General features: G+C 48.3%; 1 protein-coding gene across 2 annotated transcripts in view; it reads right to left on the bottom strand.

Annotated features, from left to right (window-relative positions):
* The window catches only part of SPTB (spectrin beta, erythrocytic), a 115,209-nt gene that overhangs the window by 51,647 nt on the left and 46,105 nt on the right, over window positions 1-17,457 (bottom strand). For both annotated transcript variants that reach the window (XM_019733314.2, XM_019733313.2), the window contains exon 2: window positions 10,149-10,347. In XM_019733314.2, coding sequence (XP_019588873.2) covers window positions 10,149-10,296 — 148 coding nt within the window. In that variant the 5' untranslated portion in view covers window positions 10,297-10,347. The remainder of the gene's footprint in view (window positions 1-10,148; window positions 10,348-17,457) is intronic.

Below are 17,457 nucleotides of genomic sequence, written 5' to 3'. Positions count from 1 at the left end.
AACTGCTCAGTTGAGCCCAAACCGTGGAAGGGTTGGCTTCTTAAATTATTAAATATCTGTTTTAACAACAAGGAAAAGAGGAGCCCAGCCAGCACCGCCTCATGGGTACAGTCCTGGAGGTTCCTGAAGCTCGTAGCCTCCAATTCCTTCCTACTGCAAGAGTAGTTCAGTGTTATGGACTCAGACCCTTTGTTCACTGGTTCATTCATTCAGCAAGTGTTACTGTACAGCCATTAGGTGTCAGGCGCCGGGTGGAGGTGGGGAATTCAAGGACGAGAGGGCAGCTGCTCTCCTTTTGGCAGACATCCTTTCTTACAAAGACGACGAGCCCTGGAGTCACATGAGTCTATAAAGACTTCAGTGACAGCCATCTAAATAAAACTTCCAAGAGAAGGAAAAAGACTACTACTGACTATGCAAATCTTAACTAAATATAAAATTGAAACGACATTCATTCATTCTGGGCCTCTGGGCAAAATTTCAGGGAGAAAAGCCCCCTTACTCTTTGGTTGGTAGCCAATTAAACTACTTTCCTGATTTCAAGGACTGCTTCGGTAAAATGTGACTAAGGTTTTGAGGGCATACTGGACAGAAAGCAGTTGCATTTATTCTGGGGCTTGTTTAGAGCCAGCAGAGTCAGTTGCAGCCCACGGTGCTTCCCCTAGTAAACAGATCTGTTCTTTAAGAGACGAACCCTCCCAGTTGATTGTGGAGCTTTGAACAAGAGGCTGAAATTTTTAGGCCCTGTAGAGATGTCTCAAAACACTAAAGTCCTTTCTTTTCTCTCTTTTTCCTATCTTTAAGAATCCTAAAACTTCATTACATGGGTGTTGAGACCCATTTATTTTTGCCTGGAAAAAGGTAAGAAAGTGTGTCTAGCTAGGGACATAGAATTTAATTCTCAGCTGCTTGGCTGGCATATAAATCAGTGCAGATCTCCCCAGTTTTTAACACATGAATGATGATGCCTCCTGGACCCCAAAATATTGGAGACGCAGGTTTAGAGCTCAGGCAGGCGGCAGGCCTCCTGGCTGCCTTTTACTTGAAGGCTGGGGTGAACATGCCCAGAATCGCCAGCACCCTGAAACACTGTGTGATGTTGAGACATGGGAAAGATTCCAAGAGACTAATGATCATCGTAAGGAGAGAAAAGGCCCAGGGGTAGGGATGAACTTCCATTAGCTCATTGGCTCCGCTGCTCCACATCGGCAGGCTCAGCACATTCACTCCCAGCATGGCCCCAGTGCTCACCGGAAGCCTTCCAAGTGCAGCAGAGGCGGGTAGCCTGGAGCCAACTGAGCTAGGAACCCTGGTGGTGCAGACAGGCTGGGGAGGGGGCCCTGTACTGGGTCTGCTGTCCCCAGCGGACCTGGGCCATCCTGCAGAGACCTGCTGTGGAAAGGAGGCCGCAGTAAGGCCCTGCCAGGGGCCAGGACTTATTTCTGGAGCCCTAACCCTGCTAGTGCACAGCCTAACTCAGAATCACGCGTGCCTCTGCTGACACCAAACCCAGGGCCTCTCCATTCCTATCTGTTCCTCTCCCTTTCCTTCCCAGGCTATGGCCATTTTCATTCCTCCCTACATGTCAGGGCTTGCCCTCAAAAAAACTCACCTTCCTCTCTGACCAGCTAGCTAGAATTACTGTCTGGGCATTGTGACTGAGTGATCGTTCCTTTATAACCTCCTTCAAAGTTTTAGTTTGAGGCCAAAAAAACCCACGATACCAAAACCCTCAAATGTGTATCCACTAATGAGTGAGTTGATACATGGAACGTGTTTAAAACAATACCTGGCTCACAGAAAGCTTGCCATAAACGATCAGAGGTGAACACTAAAATGCTGGTTAACTAGACTGGGGTACATTAGAAAAAGGAAGACTATATAGCCATGAAAATGATTATCTGCATGTTTATTAACATGAAAAGATGTTCATGGTATATTGCTCAGTGAAATAGATTCTAAGATTATAATACAGATAACATTTGAATATTTATACAGTCATATAGCTATAAGGCATTAACATATCTATATGGGACATTAACAATGTCTCTAGTTTTCTTTCTTTAAATTTGCTTTTTAAACCTTTTCTACACTAAATATATATTCTTGTACAATACAAATATTTAAAGATATAAAAGTAATCACCCTGCTGTTTGTTTTTTTTTAAGTAAAATAGGGTCTTTTTATACTGCAGGAAAAGAAAACAAGTTATCACGGACCAGTTTAAATAAAACAATTGTTTTTGAAGAAGGCTAGTTTTGATCTGAAGTTTGAAGATAATGGTTTTAGAATGACAGAGAAGCAAGGGACTCTTGTTCAAAGCCCTCAGGTGTGTCTGTGCATATACTCGTATGTGCATGTATAGGTACTTGGGTGCATGTTTTGGGTATGAGGTAAGAAGCAGTTAACTTACCCAGAGCAAAGAAAGAAGTCGAAGGACAGTCTAGGGAATCTGAACTTTATATTTCAGGTAAAGAACAGTCTAGAAGTTCTTAAGTAAAGCAACTGATCACTAAAAATTTGTTGGAGGACAATGATTCTAACTGCCCTGTATGAATGGGATTGGACAGGGAACCCAGCCCTCTGCTCGAAGTGACATGGGTGCCCTGGAATGTGAACTATGGAAACAAAATGACAGGAGCAGATCTGAACACCACAGAACAAGGGTCAGCGGACCCTGGTAGGTGAGAGTATTCAGAGGCTGTTAAGACAGAAGTTAAAATGAGTTCAGGGTTTTGACAAGGGGCTCAAGAAGGGGGTGGTGGAAGGAAAAATGGGAAGGGGCGTCTTATGTGGGCCGCCGAGGAGGAGATAAGGCAGGTCTGAAGGACATTCAAGAGGGCCCAGGTGCTGCAACCCGAAAAACACAGTGATGATTTTAAAACCCTGGGATTCTAGTTCTGTCCTGGGACTTTGTGCAGTGTAACCTCCCTCACCTATACAGGGGCATGGTAATAGCTATACCCTGCCCGCTTCAGAGTGGGTGAAGGGTGAGATTATCTGCATAAAAAGCACCTAAAACCCTTGGCAGCTGTGCAAATACCAAGCATTGTTATCATGCACGCAGGTGGTGGCTGCACGGAAACATTATACCCACCGAGAACACAAGGCCACAGAAGTCAAGGTGGCACAGCCTCAGTCTAGCCTTTAATGAACACAGAGAATTTCTGGAGAATCCACTGATTTGCTAAAAAGGACCAATGCCCTTTCCCCAAGCCAGGAAGCAGAGCTCCACAGTTCAAGGTAAAGAGGCATGTGGTCAGCACTGCTCCACAGGTGCCTTCTTCCCAGGCTGCCAGAGCTGGAAAGGCCTTGAGCATCATCTGGTTTGAGCCCCTTGTTTTACAGGTGAGAAAACGGAGGCTCTGAGGGGCAGAAAAGTGACTTGGCCAAGGTCACCTAACTAGGGAAAGCCCATGATCGCAGCGGGAGGACAGAAGAATGGTTCTGCTGTGATAGACCACTTTCTCTTTCCCGAAGGCCACCAAGCTGACTCACGCTGCCACCTTCTCCTTCCTGGACTATTGCACCTCCTATCCACAACCTGTCCCACTGAGGTCAGAGTGATCTTTAAAAACCAAACGTAACCATGTCAGTTCCTGGCAAAAAGCACTTTGATGGGCTGGGTCTCTGGTCCCCACTGAAGGCCACAGCTCCTGTTCTGAGAGCCTATATGTCTCCCTGCTACAGTTCCCACCCTTGACCTTCAACACTGACATTCCTTTGCAAATAATCCCCTCATTAAGTTCCAGAGCCCCCCCCTTTTGTTTCCTGCTGCTTCCTGCCAGGATCCTGAAGATATCCCTGGACTATAAGACCCCCTGTGATGTGGCTTCTACCTGCCCCTCCCATCTCCACCCACCATTCCCCTCATGCTCACTCAAACAAGATCCTTACTCATCCTTGGATGAGTTATAAGCAATAAGTTATGTTATAAACTCTCCCAGTTCTCAGTAAATCGCTATAACATTTATCATAAGTTGTCATTATGCACATATGTCTGCATGTACACAGACACATGTGTGATTATCTGATCCACCTCCCTCTCACCAGACTGTAAAATGAGATTTCCTGGTTGATCAAGCTTCCAGAATCTGAAGGCCAAAGGGTTTGGAGGCAAACTGCTCCCAGAGACTCGGCTGCTACCAGCCTCCTTGTCATTCTCTCTCTGTGACTCAATAAAAACGGAAAGTGAACAATTGCTACAGATGCTCTGAAAACACCCCGCTTGGCACCTTGGCCACCAAGCAGTGTGCAGGGGGGCCCATCGCAGGGGGTGGGGCAAGTGGGTAATGGCTGCTTCCAGGAGCCATGAGCACAGTCACGGCCTGGTGTCAGAGCCTGCCCTTGGGAACGAAGCTGACAACACACAAGAATGTCCCAAAGATGGAGGAGGCTATTAACATGGCTCCCTCAGACTATACCGCATGGGAGGGTATAGAGTCTTATTATTAACCTCAGTGTATTAATATTTGATCAAGCATCTTCATGGTGATAGATAGCAGTCATCCAGAGAAAGGGAACAGCCTTGGTTCTGCAAATCGTTCCCAAGGAGGAAGAGCAGCTTTTATCAAGAGGAGAGAGGGGATAATGGGAGAAGGTGCTACGTCCTGGGCAGGACCACACCGTGCATGCAGGTGGCATGCTGGCCTCTCTTGCAGGTTTGTCTGCACAGGTAACTGGCTGGTTTATCTGTGCAATGGCCTGTGTGGGGGGAGGGAGGGCAACTCACGATGGCTGGCCTCCAAGGGAAAGCTGCTGAGCCAGTTTTTTTTTTCCCTTCTGAGAGTACATTAAAATGATTGTTGATGATTATAGATATTTCCGTAAATAGTATATTTTCCCAATATATAATGTCTAAATAAAACCCCATTTCATGTTTTGAAATCTGAGAAAACATTTTTTAAAAACCTCTCATTAATGACACCATCTTTATTCTCAGAGGGAGCTCGAGTAGGACCAATAACACCTGAAGCCTTGGTCTCCAGCAGCTGCATCTGAATCTGTCAACTTAACAGGTCGCATGAAGCTGCTGACCCCCCCGCCCCCAGTGTGGTGAAATCCTGCTCCCTGGAAGGAATCATTCACCCTCTGGACACACAGCCCTTCTCAGGCAACGGGGCATCTGGGCTCAGAGCCATCCGGGTGCAGGTGGGGAAAGGGGCCCAGGGAGAGTCAAGCATCATCTTTTGCCACCAAAGTCAGGAAGGAGCCCATGCCATCCTCTCCGGGGAGTTTGTGGGGAGCCCAGGTGGGTGGGCAGGGAGCAGCGGAGTCTGAGGGCCACTATCCTAAGTCTGACGGAATATCTACTGGTCACAGAACTCAACCTTGGGGCCCGGGCCCAGTGGGTCTAGAAGATGTTCAAGGTTCAAAGTGGCAGCAACATGTGCGTCAGAGAACAGGGACGAGGCCTGCACTGCATCTGCTGCCCTGTTGCATTCTCTGAGTTGTCCTCAAACTACCTCACCCCTCGGCCTCATCTCATGTCTAGTAAGAAGGCTACAAAGAGAAGGCAGAAAGGAGGTGGCCTCTAGTTTGAAACAATCACTTGGATTCCAGTTGCAGAGTGGGCTACACAATTTTGTGCATTTGTTTGAAAAGGGCAGCTCTGTGGAGTCTCTCCCTCAGTTATAGTTCAGTAGGCCAAAGGGCCAAAGAGGAGGAGGAAGGGCGTGTCCGGCGCTCTCCTTCTCACAGGCCTTCTCAGGAGGCCTGGACTGCTCTCTGCACTGCAACCTCCCAGATGCCTCTGTGCTCGAAGGAGCTGGGATGCCAAGCTGTATGCATGGGTGAGGCAGGGTGGGTGGGAAAGAGGAAGGGGAGGGAAGCTAGCGCTCAGGGTTTCTCTTCTCAGGGCACCTTTCTGCTGCATTCCTCCTCTCCCCGCTGGGCCACATCTGCCCTGCATTACCGGACTACACCGCCAGATGCAAGAGGGTGCGCAGGCAGGCAGAGGCCTCCTCTGGGATGAGAAGAGAGAGCACAGAGGGCAGGCATTCTGGCTGGTAAATTCCTTGCTGCCTGCAGTGCTTCATCCCTCATCCAGATGCCACGAATGTTTACCAAATGGCTCCCAGTATGAAAAGGGGACAGACAGGAAATAGGGTGTGAGTGACAATGAGGGTAGGCTCTAGGAGATACTGGGAGCTTTGAAACACCAAGGCTGGAACTTCTTGGAGGGATAGGATCTTGGCCTTTTCAGCTGTTCCCCTTCCTCTGATCTTTCAAAGCAGATCCAGAAAGTAGGAAGGTGAGCCAGTCATCAAAGCAGAGGACAGCCCCCCATTCAGAAAGAAGCCTCCTGGCTACCCACCACTGAACCTCATCAAGAGCTGCCATCATTAGAGGCTAACATCTACCCAAAGACCTACTGGGCAAATATTCCCCTCCTTGGCATTGCCAAGGTCAAATCCCTCTCCTTCCAGAAGCCTTCTGCAGTGTTTACTTACCCACCTCCCTCGTCACTTTAGTCAGGCTGAGCTGCAGTTTCAAATCTAGAGGAATTCATTCTGGACAGAGGTCAGGTGTTTGTATACCAATGTGGCAGATTCCACACAGAATAATGAGATGGCTTTAACTTTGGCCCAGGGAAGAAGAGCTGGGAATGTCTTAAAAGGCAGAACAGGGAGTATTTCCATTGGAGCTAAGAGAAAGTTGACTAAAGAGGCAGAAAAGGTGGCGTCCAGTTAACTAAATGCGAGTCTTCTAACCACAGGTCACTAAAGTGGAAAAGGGCCCAGAGGAGGTGTCACACCAGGAAAAGCATCTAACAAGACTCATCCTTTGGTTTCTTGGGCCCCCAGCCAATGGCAGAAGGGATCCTGGCTGCATGGCCTTGAGGAGAAAGATCTGCACAGCATGGTGCTCCATCCCCATGGGCACTGGGTCTCTGGGGACCCAGCCAAGAGCACTGAGCACAAGCACCATCAGCCTCATTTCCCTGGGCCTGGCTCTGTCTTCCAGCCCAAGCCTTCTAGGACAAGGGAGGGAAAGGGTTAACTGGGACAATGGCTGAGGTAATGACATGGAATGTCTGAAGTTGTAGAAGGGACAGAAAGATATTATTGCTAAGAAGATTTCTTGTAAATACGAACATTCACCTAGTATTTTATTACCACGTTTCCCCCAAAATAAGACTTAGCTGGATAAATCAGCTCTAATGCATCTTTTGGAGCAAAAATTAATATAAGACCCAGTCTTATTTTACTATAAGACCAGGTATGATATGATATGATATGATATATGATATATGATATATGATATGATATAATACTGAGTCTTATATATCATACCATATGAGACCAGGTCTTATATTAATATTTGCTCCAAAAGACGCATTAAAGCTGATTGTCCAGCTAGGTCTTATTTTCCAGGAAACACGGTATTACACAACTTTCATAAACTTTATCTGACTTGATATTCTCAACAACCTGGGGAAAGTACAACTGTCCTGATTTTATAAAACAGGAAATAGACCCAGCCCTCCTCCATAGCAGTAGCATTAGGAGTGGGACCAGGACTTGAATTTGGGTCTTGTCACATTTCCTCCTCACCCCAGAACCTTCAATTTTAGAAAGAAAAGGCCAGCCCATCTCTCCACCCTTGCCACATAGACCCACAAAGCAGATCACCACCATCTATAAGGAGCACAGAACCAACGTCTTCCTTGTTGTCCTACCCTTGGGCGTGGGGGAGTGGCCATGGAGCATGATGAAACGACAGGCACCAAAGGGAGCTAGCCTCTGCTTCCTAAACCTCTTCGGAAAGGCTGACCCCTGCCTAGACTGCCAAGGCAGCCCCAAAGGCAGCACTGGAGGATGAGGTCCAGAAGTTACAACTTCCTTCCTCTGACACCTCCTTCCTCTGCTCTGCCTGCCCACCAGAATAGGTCCATCCAGCCACTCACTCTACTTTGGACCTTCTCAAGCTTGAGCTTCTCTCACAGGTCATTCAGAGTGCACTCTTAGGAAAGTCAGTAAACTGCTTAGGTTTTTGTTTGTAAAAGTCCTGCAAACTTCCATGTTTACTTGTCAGCCAGATGTTCTGAATGGTTAAGGTCCATGCATCTTTATACTCTGCGGTTCCTCTCTCCCTGGGGGCCAGATTCTTTGGTAGATCAGATGCGTGTTCTTGGTGAGGAATAGGGAAGGTGGTGGAGTCTCTTTCCTGATTAACCTGATCAATCCCTGTCCACTAGTCTCCCAGGCTGCCCATCACACCCGGCTACACATACAGGCCAAGTGGACAAACTCTTAGCCCACCTGCCTGTCAGAGTCACATGTACCCTTCAGTCCCTAGCCCAAGCCACCTCTTCCACAAACGAGTCCCTGATTCTCCCTCCATCTCTTTTCCTTTGCTCTCTCACTGCTATTTAATTATGTGCCTTTCCTCCAGTTCTCTAATTCTACTCATGCTAATTAATTATGAACATGGTTCATTTGTCCCTAATAGATCATAAACTCCTTAGAGACAGATACTATGTAGAATTCATCTCTGTGGTTTCCCCTCTACTTTCATGTCTGGCCAGGAGTTTAGCTTTACACATAGTAGGAGTACAACAGATAATTGTTAAAAAGGAATTTACCTTGGTTTCTTAAAAAAACAGGGTATCTGTGAAATAGATCAAATGATCCCTGCACAAAAGACAGTCCCAACTCCTCAAACTATCCTTTGGCAAACCTTATGGAATATGATTCCCACCTCCCTCCAGCCACCTCACCCGGGTCACTGCAGCCAGATCCAGCCAGCATGAGATATAAAGAAGGTAAAACCAAAGGCAAGGGTTCCGAGTTTGGTTAAAGAGGTTAAAATTACATAAGCAAAAGCAAGGGGATAGTGCTACTATATGTCCCCAAGGAAAACCATGGAAGGATTTTGTGGGGTAGGAGGTGGTGAGGAGGTGATGAAGGAAAAAGAAAGGGAGTTTCTTGCAAAGAACAAGGACACAAATAGTGGTAGCTGAGACCTGAATGGATTCCCTACCATGACAACGGAATGAGACACCCATTCCTTTTATAGGGATGGGAAACCCAGACACTCCTGAGGTAAAAGGTCATTATGGTCTCAGAGGGGTCTAGGGCTGTGCTCATGCCTCAATGTCACCTGAAGAGCAAGGGATCTGGGAGCAGAGTAGAGAGAGGGAAGTTGGAAGAATACTGCCATGAAATTCAGGTAGGGCCATGAGCAATGAGGGCGGTGGGAGAATCACTACAGAAAGTGCTTATGGGAAGGCTGTGTCCTTCTTATAAGGCAGAAGATGGGAACAAGCAACGATGGGGGACACAAGTCTGACGGGCCGATCACTGGGAGAGGAGGGGAAGTAACCCACGCTGTCCCCATACACACCCACCCATCACCCCATATAACTCAAACTCTCTATTGGTCAAGGACTTAGGGTCAGAACATAGCTCCCCTGGGCAGAGCTCTAGGGAGGCAATGGTCGCAGGGGTTGGTGGGGGGAAAAAAAAATTTCAAGAATAAGATCTCAGCCAGCAGGGGGAGGAGAAGCCATCTCTACTGGAGATTTAATCTCTCTCTCTCTCTCTCTCTCTCTCTCTCTCTCTCTCTCTCTCTCTCACACACACACAAATCTATTATGAACCTTCTAAGTAAAAATCTAATTCCAGTTTAAGGATAAGAGGTTTAGTCCAGAAAATCCTCCCTTCTGAGGCAGTGTGGGGAGGATACTATCTGTTCTCAATTTCCTATCAAATCACTCTTTCCTTTTGGGACCACAGAGAGGATGATGATAATTCCTCTACCAGGGACCAGGCGGGACTGGGGTGCACACAGAGGCCCCACGCTCCTCTGCCCAGCTGTCCAGCCCCTCAGATACTCCCTCACCCAGACTTTCTCTTACTTCTGACACCGGTCACAGGTCATTCAGGACAGAGGCAGAGAGCACAGCCCACCTGGCACCACCTCCCGCCTGGGAAGAAGTGGGGGACACGTGAGAGCAGAGGCTGCCTGAGCCTGTGCTCCCTCCCGAGGGGGCCCAGTCTCTCTGAGCCACACAACCACGTCTTCATCACCACCCTGCCAGGGCTCACGCCAATGCACGCAGAGGATTCACCACAGGCAAGGAGGGCAGTGAACCTCAGGATTACGAGAACAGTTCCCCTAACCCCCACGGCCCCAAACGGTACCTGCCAAGGCCTTGATCCGGGACCTCTCAAAGAGCCTGGCTGAGCTGTTGTCATTATCCAGCTCATCGTCCGGGGCATCCCAGCGGGCATTGATCCGGCTGTACGGTGGCTGGTTGCCCACGTTTTCAAACTCCGTGGCTGATGTCATGTCAGCAGGCTCTCAGCAGCTACGCCTGCCTCAGTCTTCATGGAAGGGTCCCTGAGGGAGATAGGAACACAGTCAGAGGGTAAGCTCCCACCCCCTTGGACTTTTTCTCAGGGGAAACTTATTTGGAGCATCCAACAGGAGTAGATCCTTGCGGGAGCAGCACACAGTGCCATCTGCCTGGGCACGCTTCCTAGCCGGGGTCTCAGGGTCCTTGGATATAAAATATTGCAGCAGCAGTAACAGCGGCAGTAGCGGCAGGGATGGAGAGCTGATGCAGCAAGGGTCAGGATGGCCAGCAGGTGGAGACGTCAGTCGCAGCAAGCCCGCTTCCTCCAAACCCACTGCCACGCCGAGGGAGCCCCGAGAGGGGCGTCTCTCCTGGGAGCCTGTGGCGGGATGAGCTGGGAAGAGCAGCCCCACCCCGCCCTATGGACTGGGGCCAGGACCCAACTGGTGGGGAGGTGGGGACAGAGGAGGAGAGGGGAGAAGCTGGAAGTTGGCTGAGTCTGACTCAAACCTGAATCAGAGGGAAGGGAGGTGAATGTGAGCCTCAAGGTGCCATTGGTGCCACCAGCCCAGGCAGGTGCGCTGGGGGCAGTCTCCTCCTCCCAGAGGCTGCCCAAGAGACCTTTGAATTCTTTCCGAGCTGCAAGTATTCAGAAACCTGGGCGCTTGGTTTTGCCTCCTCTAAAGTGTGACCAGGTACTCACACAAGGTCTCCTGTTGAATTCCAGGACAGATCAAGGAGCCCACACAAGCCTGTGCCCCTTCAAGGCCATGAGCATGATGGTGGGGTGGTGGTGGGGAGGGGATCCCAGGACACTGGAGCTGAGGGTGTTCATCTATGCAATGAACATAGGCATTTGGAGTACTGGGTCTCCATTCACCCACCATTCATTCATTCATTCACTCATTCATTCATTCATTCATTCATGATTAATTCAAATATGTACCAAGCCCCAATGAGGTGGCAGGCAACTATGAGTAAGATGAGAAGTTCATGTCCTCACGGAACTTATATCAGGCAGCAGGACAGATGGCTAAATAAGCAATTACAGTAAGTGTGATGTGTACCACCATCGGGAAAGAATGGGAAAGGTGGGGGACACATCGTAGGGCTGGGTGTCAGTGGAAGGGAAGTGTAAGCTGATTCCTAAAGGAAGGTTGGAGGCATCCTGTGAAGGGAGAAAATGGAAAGGGATGAGTCCAAACAAAGGGAAGAAAGAGTAGGTGCACAGTCCTGAATGGGAGAAAGAACGTGGTAAAATTAGGAACCTTACGACATAGCTGGATGGTAAGGGCCGGGGGAGGGATAAAAGTGGGACGGGAGGCTAGAGGCACCGGGCTAAGTCTTGGTGTCTTAGCCCTTTGGAAAATGACTAGCTTTCCTTCAGCCTTAATTTCCTCCCCTGTACCTGTCATTCATTCATCTCTCCAGGGAGCTTAAGGGACTCCAGGATCAAGCCTGTAAGAGAGACCAGAGAGCACAGAGTCTTCATATCCAAGAGAGCAAAAGGGGGAGGGGTGGGGAGGCCATGAGGCAGGAAAATGACACATGTAACAATTAGTGAGCTATAAGGGAAACCACTGCCTCCACAAGTGTATGCATGCACACACTCACATCACAGACACACACTCCAACATACATACTCACCCATTCAAACAGGCACACACTTGGGAAAGAAAGGAAGCAAGTTCACCAATCCACGTGTAACTGCAGAGCTAGAGCCCTTGTTTTTCAGACAGAACCACGTTAGACTCTTTTTCCCCCTGTTTGATTAATCGATCCCCCCACATCCCTTTGAGGTAAGACAGGAGACAGAATTATCCACCCTAAGTGCACAGGGGAGAAAACCAAGGCCTACCACAGCGTGAAGCCTCCCCAAGGTCACCTAGGAAACCACTGCTGTGGCTGGGAACACAGGCCAAGCTGCACCCCCGTTTATCCCCCCTGACTGGGCACACTTCAGAGAAGCAGGTGGGGGAAGAACATGGCACATGGGGACAGAGGGCATTCCCCAGCTTCTAGGGCTAGGAAAAGGTGTTTGCTACTAGGGGAAGGGAAGATGCAAGGTGGCGAAGCCAGTTATTACCCCAAACACAGCACGTCCCATGGCCTGTGCTCGAGAACGCCATTGTCCCTTTGGACAGCTTATCATCTTCCACAAATGGATACGCTACTACCACGCTGAGATTTCCCACCCAACTGGGTGGGCAAAGGTAGCTGGGAAAGACTCCCTACTCCTGGTGTCCTTCCCCACTTCCGTGAAGGGAAACTACCGCTGATAGGCCGAGGGACCCAGCACCCAGAAAGGCTGAGCTGCCAGGTGCAGGAGGCGAGGTGAGATCAGATCCTGCGTGCAGGAGGTAACCAGACCCTGGCTCTCCTTGCCTTGGGCTATTTTTAAGAGTGGCTGCAAGGGGCCCAAGCCGGGGGGCTGGGGGAGTGAGATTACCTTTGCTGTGGCTCTGTAAATAAGTCTGCCCCAGAAAGATGAGCCTGAGCAAGCAGCCCAGCATTCACAAGATTGATGGCCCCGGGTGCAGAAGAGCAGCCACTCAACAGCAATTCATCCTGCTTAAAAACACCATGCCTCCTGTAACTGCGGCTCAGAGAAGGAAGGCAGCAGCGAGGCAGTGGCTCTGCCCTGAATGTGAAAAAACACATATGTGTGTCTAAATACACAAGACTGGAGGTTTCTTTTCTTTTTTTTGGAAGGGTCAGGTCCCTGAAGACAAACACTAAGGAGAGAAGATTCAGAAACTAAAAGGAGGCCTTCTTCCTTCTGCCCCACCAGCCATGCCCACTCCAGGGGCCTGTCCAGATGGCATGCCATCAGAGCCAAGGGGTGGGGGCAGCCGGTGTGCTCAGTAGTAAGGGGAGAATCTTGGAGAAATTAGGTGTGAGAGGCAGAAGAGAAGAAAATAAGAAAACAGGAAAGCTACACACGGTTATTCCACAAAAACAAAACAAAAAAACAAAAACAAAACAAAAAAAACCCCACATACCCGATGCCTAAAACTAAATTTAACCCAGTGCTTTCCCAGTGTCACCCATGTCTATTTCCACTACTGTCAGAAAGCCCTTTCGAAGGCCTGGCAGTAAAGAAACCATCAGGACTGAAAAGAATAGCATATGTCGGGGGGTCATGGTGGGGACACCTAAACCAACGAGGAGTCATGGCTATGACATTTAAGTTGATACCTAGGGGGAACTTGGAGATGAGGGTCAGGTTTTGAAGGCTGTAAGTCGTCTATGTATCTAGAGTGGCCCTCGCAGAGTATGGAGGGCAGGAAGAACATGGCTGACAGCAGGCCCTCAACTGCACCTCACCCCCCACCCCTGCCAGCAAACCCAAGAAAAAAGACCTAAGAAGTAGTTCCTTGTCCAGTTACTACCCAATTCACCCTCCAGCTCCCAAGAAGTCCTTCTCGTAAGCCACCAGCCCCCTGTCAAAATGCAGGTGGGTCTTCTCTGGCCTGTATGCCGGTGCTCAGGAAAGCCCACCTTTCCTGTCCATCCACCTTCAGTCTAGCAGCGGGGCAGGCCCGTCTCTAACTGCACAGTCCACAGGCTCATTCGCAACCCTGCCCCCAGGTGATATTTTCAGCAGAATGGGTCCCTAGAAGACTTGCCCACAGCTCAGCACTGAAAAGTTCATCTGCTCACACGAGGCACTCAGTTGCAGCAGGAATGACTGCTTGGTTAGTGGATTTCACAGCATCACTGATGCAATCCACGGCTCCACCACCCTTCGCATGTGTGCCTCGGAACCCATCCACTTCTGAGATCAGGTATTAGGCCTCGGAATCTCAACCTCCTGCGCTATGTCCAGTTAATCTCTGGGTGGATGGTGGCAGCTCCTTCCCCGCCTGCAGGCAGGTGGTTCCAGAGCTCTAGCTAGAACTCACATCAGCCCTCCGCACAGTGCTGAGCAGAAGAGGTTAGATGTGCTTTTCTTTTCTCCCCCCACCCCATCTCCTCCTCCCACAAATGTGAGAATCAACAAAGCCCAAAGGTCTCCTTCAGGGGTGGGAAACGGGGAAGTACAGGGTGATGCCACTCTGCCCTAGAGTCACAAGTGTAGGCTGTTGCAATAGCCCATCTAACTTAAACAGAGAGTTTAACCCACTCTACCTTTATTTTCTCTCTGGCTGTAAGCTTTAACCCCCTCCTCATCTGTTGTCTATTTTATCCTGCCCCCGCATGCTACCCCAAACCTGCTTTTAACATATTTTGGTACTACGGCAACCCAGGTTAGGAGATTAAATCCTGAAGTGTCCCTGGTTAAGTTTTCTGCCAATGCAATTACAAAAGGCAATATCCTCCGCTCCCTCTGATCATAATCTCACTGCACATTCACAGACACCTTACAGAACTGTGTATGGTGCCACATGCATACTAGACTTACGGGGGTGTGTGTCACTTTGTAAATTGTATAAATGTCTAACCACTATGCTGTACACCTGAAATGAATATAAAATAATACCCAATGTCAATTGTAATTGAAAAATAAAAACTAATTTTAAAAAAACAGAACATAAAAAATAGTTACATACACAAATGTGCACTAAAACAGTGTGAAAAACCAGTGAGATGCCCAGTGCAGAGAAATCTAAATCTATCTCCAGCCCTAACCTTCTCCCTGCCCTTAAGCTCTAGTCTGGCACCTCCATCTGTCTACCAGACATCACCGAGAAATTACAGCTCAATTTCAATATGGTTAAGGCTGAGCACATGGTTCCCAGGGCAGCAGAACAAGAGGGTTTCAAGACCAAGGGGTCACACTGATGCCCAGGGAAGCATGCCACCTGTGGGTGACCTTGCCAGCAGACGGACATCACCAAGAGTGCCTGCACCAAGCCACTTCCCCGCCCCGGAGCACACTCTGCTTTTTCACACTTTGCATTTCCCATCCCGATCTCCCAGTCCATCAGTACAGAGTGTGGTCTGGGTATCTTAAAGTCTCAAGATTCCCATCTGCGGTTGCCACCATCAAGGACCCCCATGCATTTGCAATACGTTGGTCCTTCTAGCCCACTGTTGTTTGGTAAGACCTTACCCAGACCCTTCTGCTCCAGTTTCTGTCACCAGGCAGGGACTTCAGGCACACATGTCACAACTTGTCCACCCTCATCATGGAAAAATCTCTTATTAAGAATTGGCTCCAGTTATGGTGCAGCTGCTGGAATGGGGTAGGTGGTGGGATCATGGCCCCAACAGGTCTTATAGGGATTTGTTTGGGGAACAGGTGCAACTCAGCTCTGACACAGGGATTGTACCATTAGCCCTCTATCTTAATAGCATCTAGCAGTACCTCACGCTCTACACAGAGGCAAATGTCTACTGGGAATGATTAAAGGAGACAGGAGAGACGATACTCTTAATATATGTACATAGTTTTCAAAGACTATCGTCTATTGGGATTCTTGAGCTCTACATTCACAGAAAGTTATTACAACCCAGTCCTACCTCTTATCTCTGCCAACTCATTTCTTTCAAGATAGACACTGGCCTCCTCTCCCCAAATAGGTAACATTCTATGGTGGTTAAATGGAAAAGTTGATGCCCAGTTTCTCTTGTCTTCCATGAAGGCTTTTCCAGAATACCCACAGTGACCTCTCTTTTCTCTGATGAAAACTGCACAGGGAAGTAGTTTAGTCTCAACATCGGAAGTGGTCGAGAATAGACTGAAATAATCACTGAGCTATTTTGAGTGAAGTAACTGATTCAGAAAAGATCATAAGGAAAACAAAATCATTAGATAAGAGATTGATGGGAACTATGCAATGGGATCAACTTCCCAACACTTGGGTTCACTGATCAATCTTAACATCACTCGACAGCTAGACATTGTGTGTCCCTGATATGATGCAAGATGAAGGACATCAACAATGTCCTTCCTCTTGAATGAAGGACAAGAATAAAGGACAAAAGAGTTGCACCTCAATCTGATCAAGTCTTTAGAGCTAACTTCCCATATACAGGAATTACAGGAGACCGAGAGACAAGTTAAATGACAACATGAGGAAGGAAAGAAACAAACCCAGAATGTGGGACATTCTGCAGACAACTGACTCCATACCTTTGACAAGTCAATGGCATTACAACAAACACACGCACACACACAAAGGCAAAAAGTAGGGACTGCTGTAGATCAAAAGAGACTTAGGAGATGTAATAACTGAATGGAGTTTGTAGCCTGTTTGGATCTTGAATCAAATAACTATCAAAACACATTTTTTGAGACAATCAGGGAAATGTGAATTATAGGCTCAATATTGGATGATAACCAGGAATTAGAGTCAATTATGTCAGGTGTGATAATGGCACTATAGTTATGTAAGAAAATGAACACATTTTTTAGAGATGCTGAAGAATGTAGGGGGCGGAGCATGACACGTCACCTGGGATTTGCTTAAATATGCTTCAGCAAAGGGGGGAGCAGATGACACAAGTGAGAAACCCTTAATAACTGTAGACCTGGGGTGAGCCACACATAGGGAGGTTCACGATACTATTCTCTCTACTTCTGATATCTGTTCAAAACCTTGTACAATAAAAGTGTTTATTATTAAACTTAAATTTTATCAATTTTATAAAACACCAGTCATATTCCCTAGGTACAACTGGAACTTAGAATAAACATCAACAACCCCTTACCATGGTCCTAATGCCCAGTGTGGTCTGGCTTCTGCCTCCCTCTCCAAGCTCAGCTCCCACACTCACTACACGCAACCTGCAAGCCTCCTTTCAGGTCTTCCAACTTGCCATTTCTTCTCCAGCTCGGGCTCTTGTGTGCGCTGTACCCTTAGCCTGGGACACTTCCTGGAGCATCTCTCCCTGCCTGGCTCCTTCTCATTCCTCGGGTCTCCTCTTAGCTATCTCTCCCTGTGGAATTCCTCCCTGAGCACCCCATCTAAGGCAAGTCATCGTCTTCAGTCTGGGCACCCGTGTGACCCATTCATGATGGTGGTTACTCATACACCTGCCAGTTTACTTTTGTTTGTGCCTCTCCCTGACTAGACTACAGGTTCCTTGCAGGCAGCAGTCATGTCTGTCTTATCCATTATTGTATTCCAGTGCCTAGTACATACAGTGTGTGGGACCTACAGGTGCACAATAAATGTTCTCCTCCTCCTAGAGACCTAAGCTCAGAC

The sequence above is a fragment of the Rhinolophus sinicus genome, linkage group LG03, assembly GCF_036562045.2.
Source record: "Rhinolophus sinicus isolate RSC01 linkage group LG03, ASM3656204v1, whole genome shotgun sequence".
In the NCBI taxonomy this organism is placed as follows: domain Eukaryota; kingdom Metazoa; phylum Chordata; class Mammalia; order Chiroptera; family Rhinolophidae; genus Rhinolophus; species Rhinolophus sinicus.
This window is presented reverse-complemented; position numbering and strand designations above follow the sequence as displayed.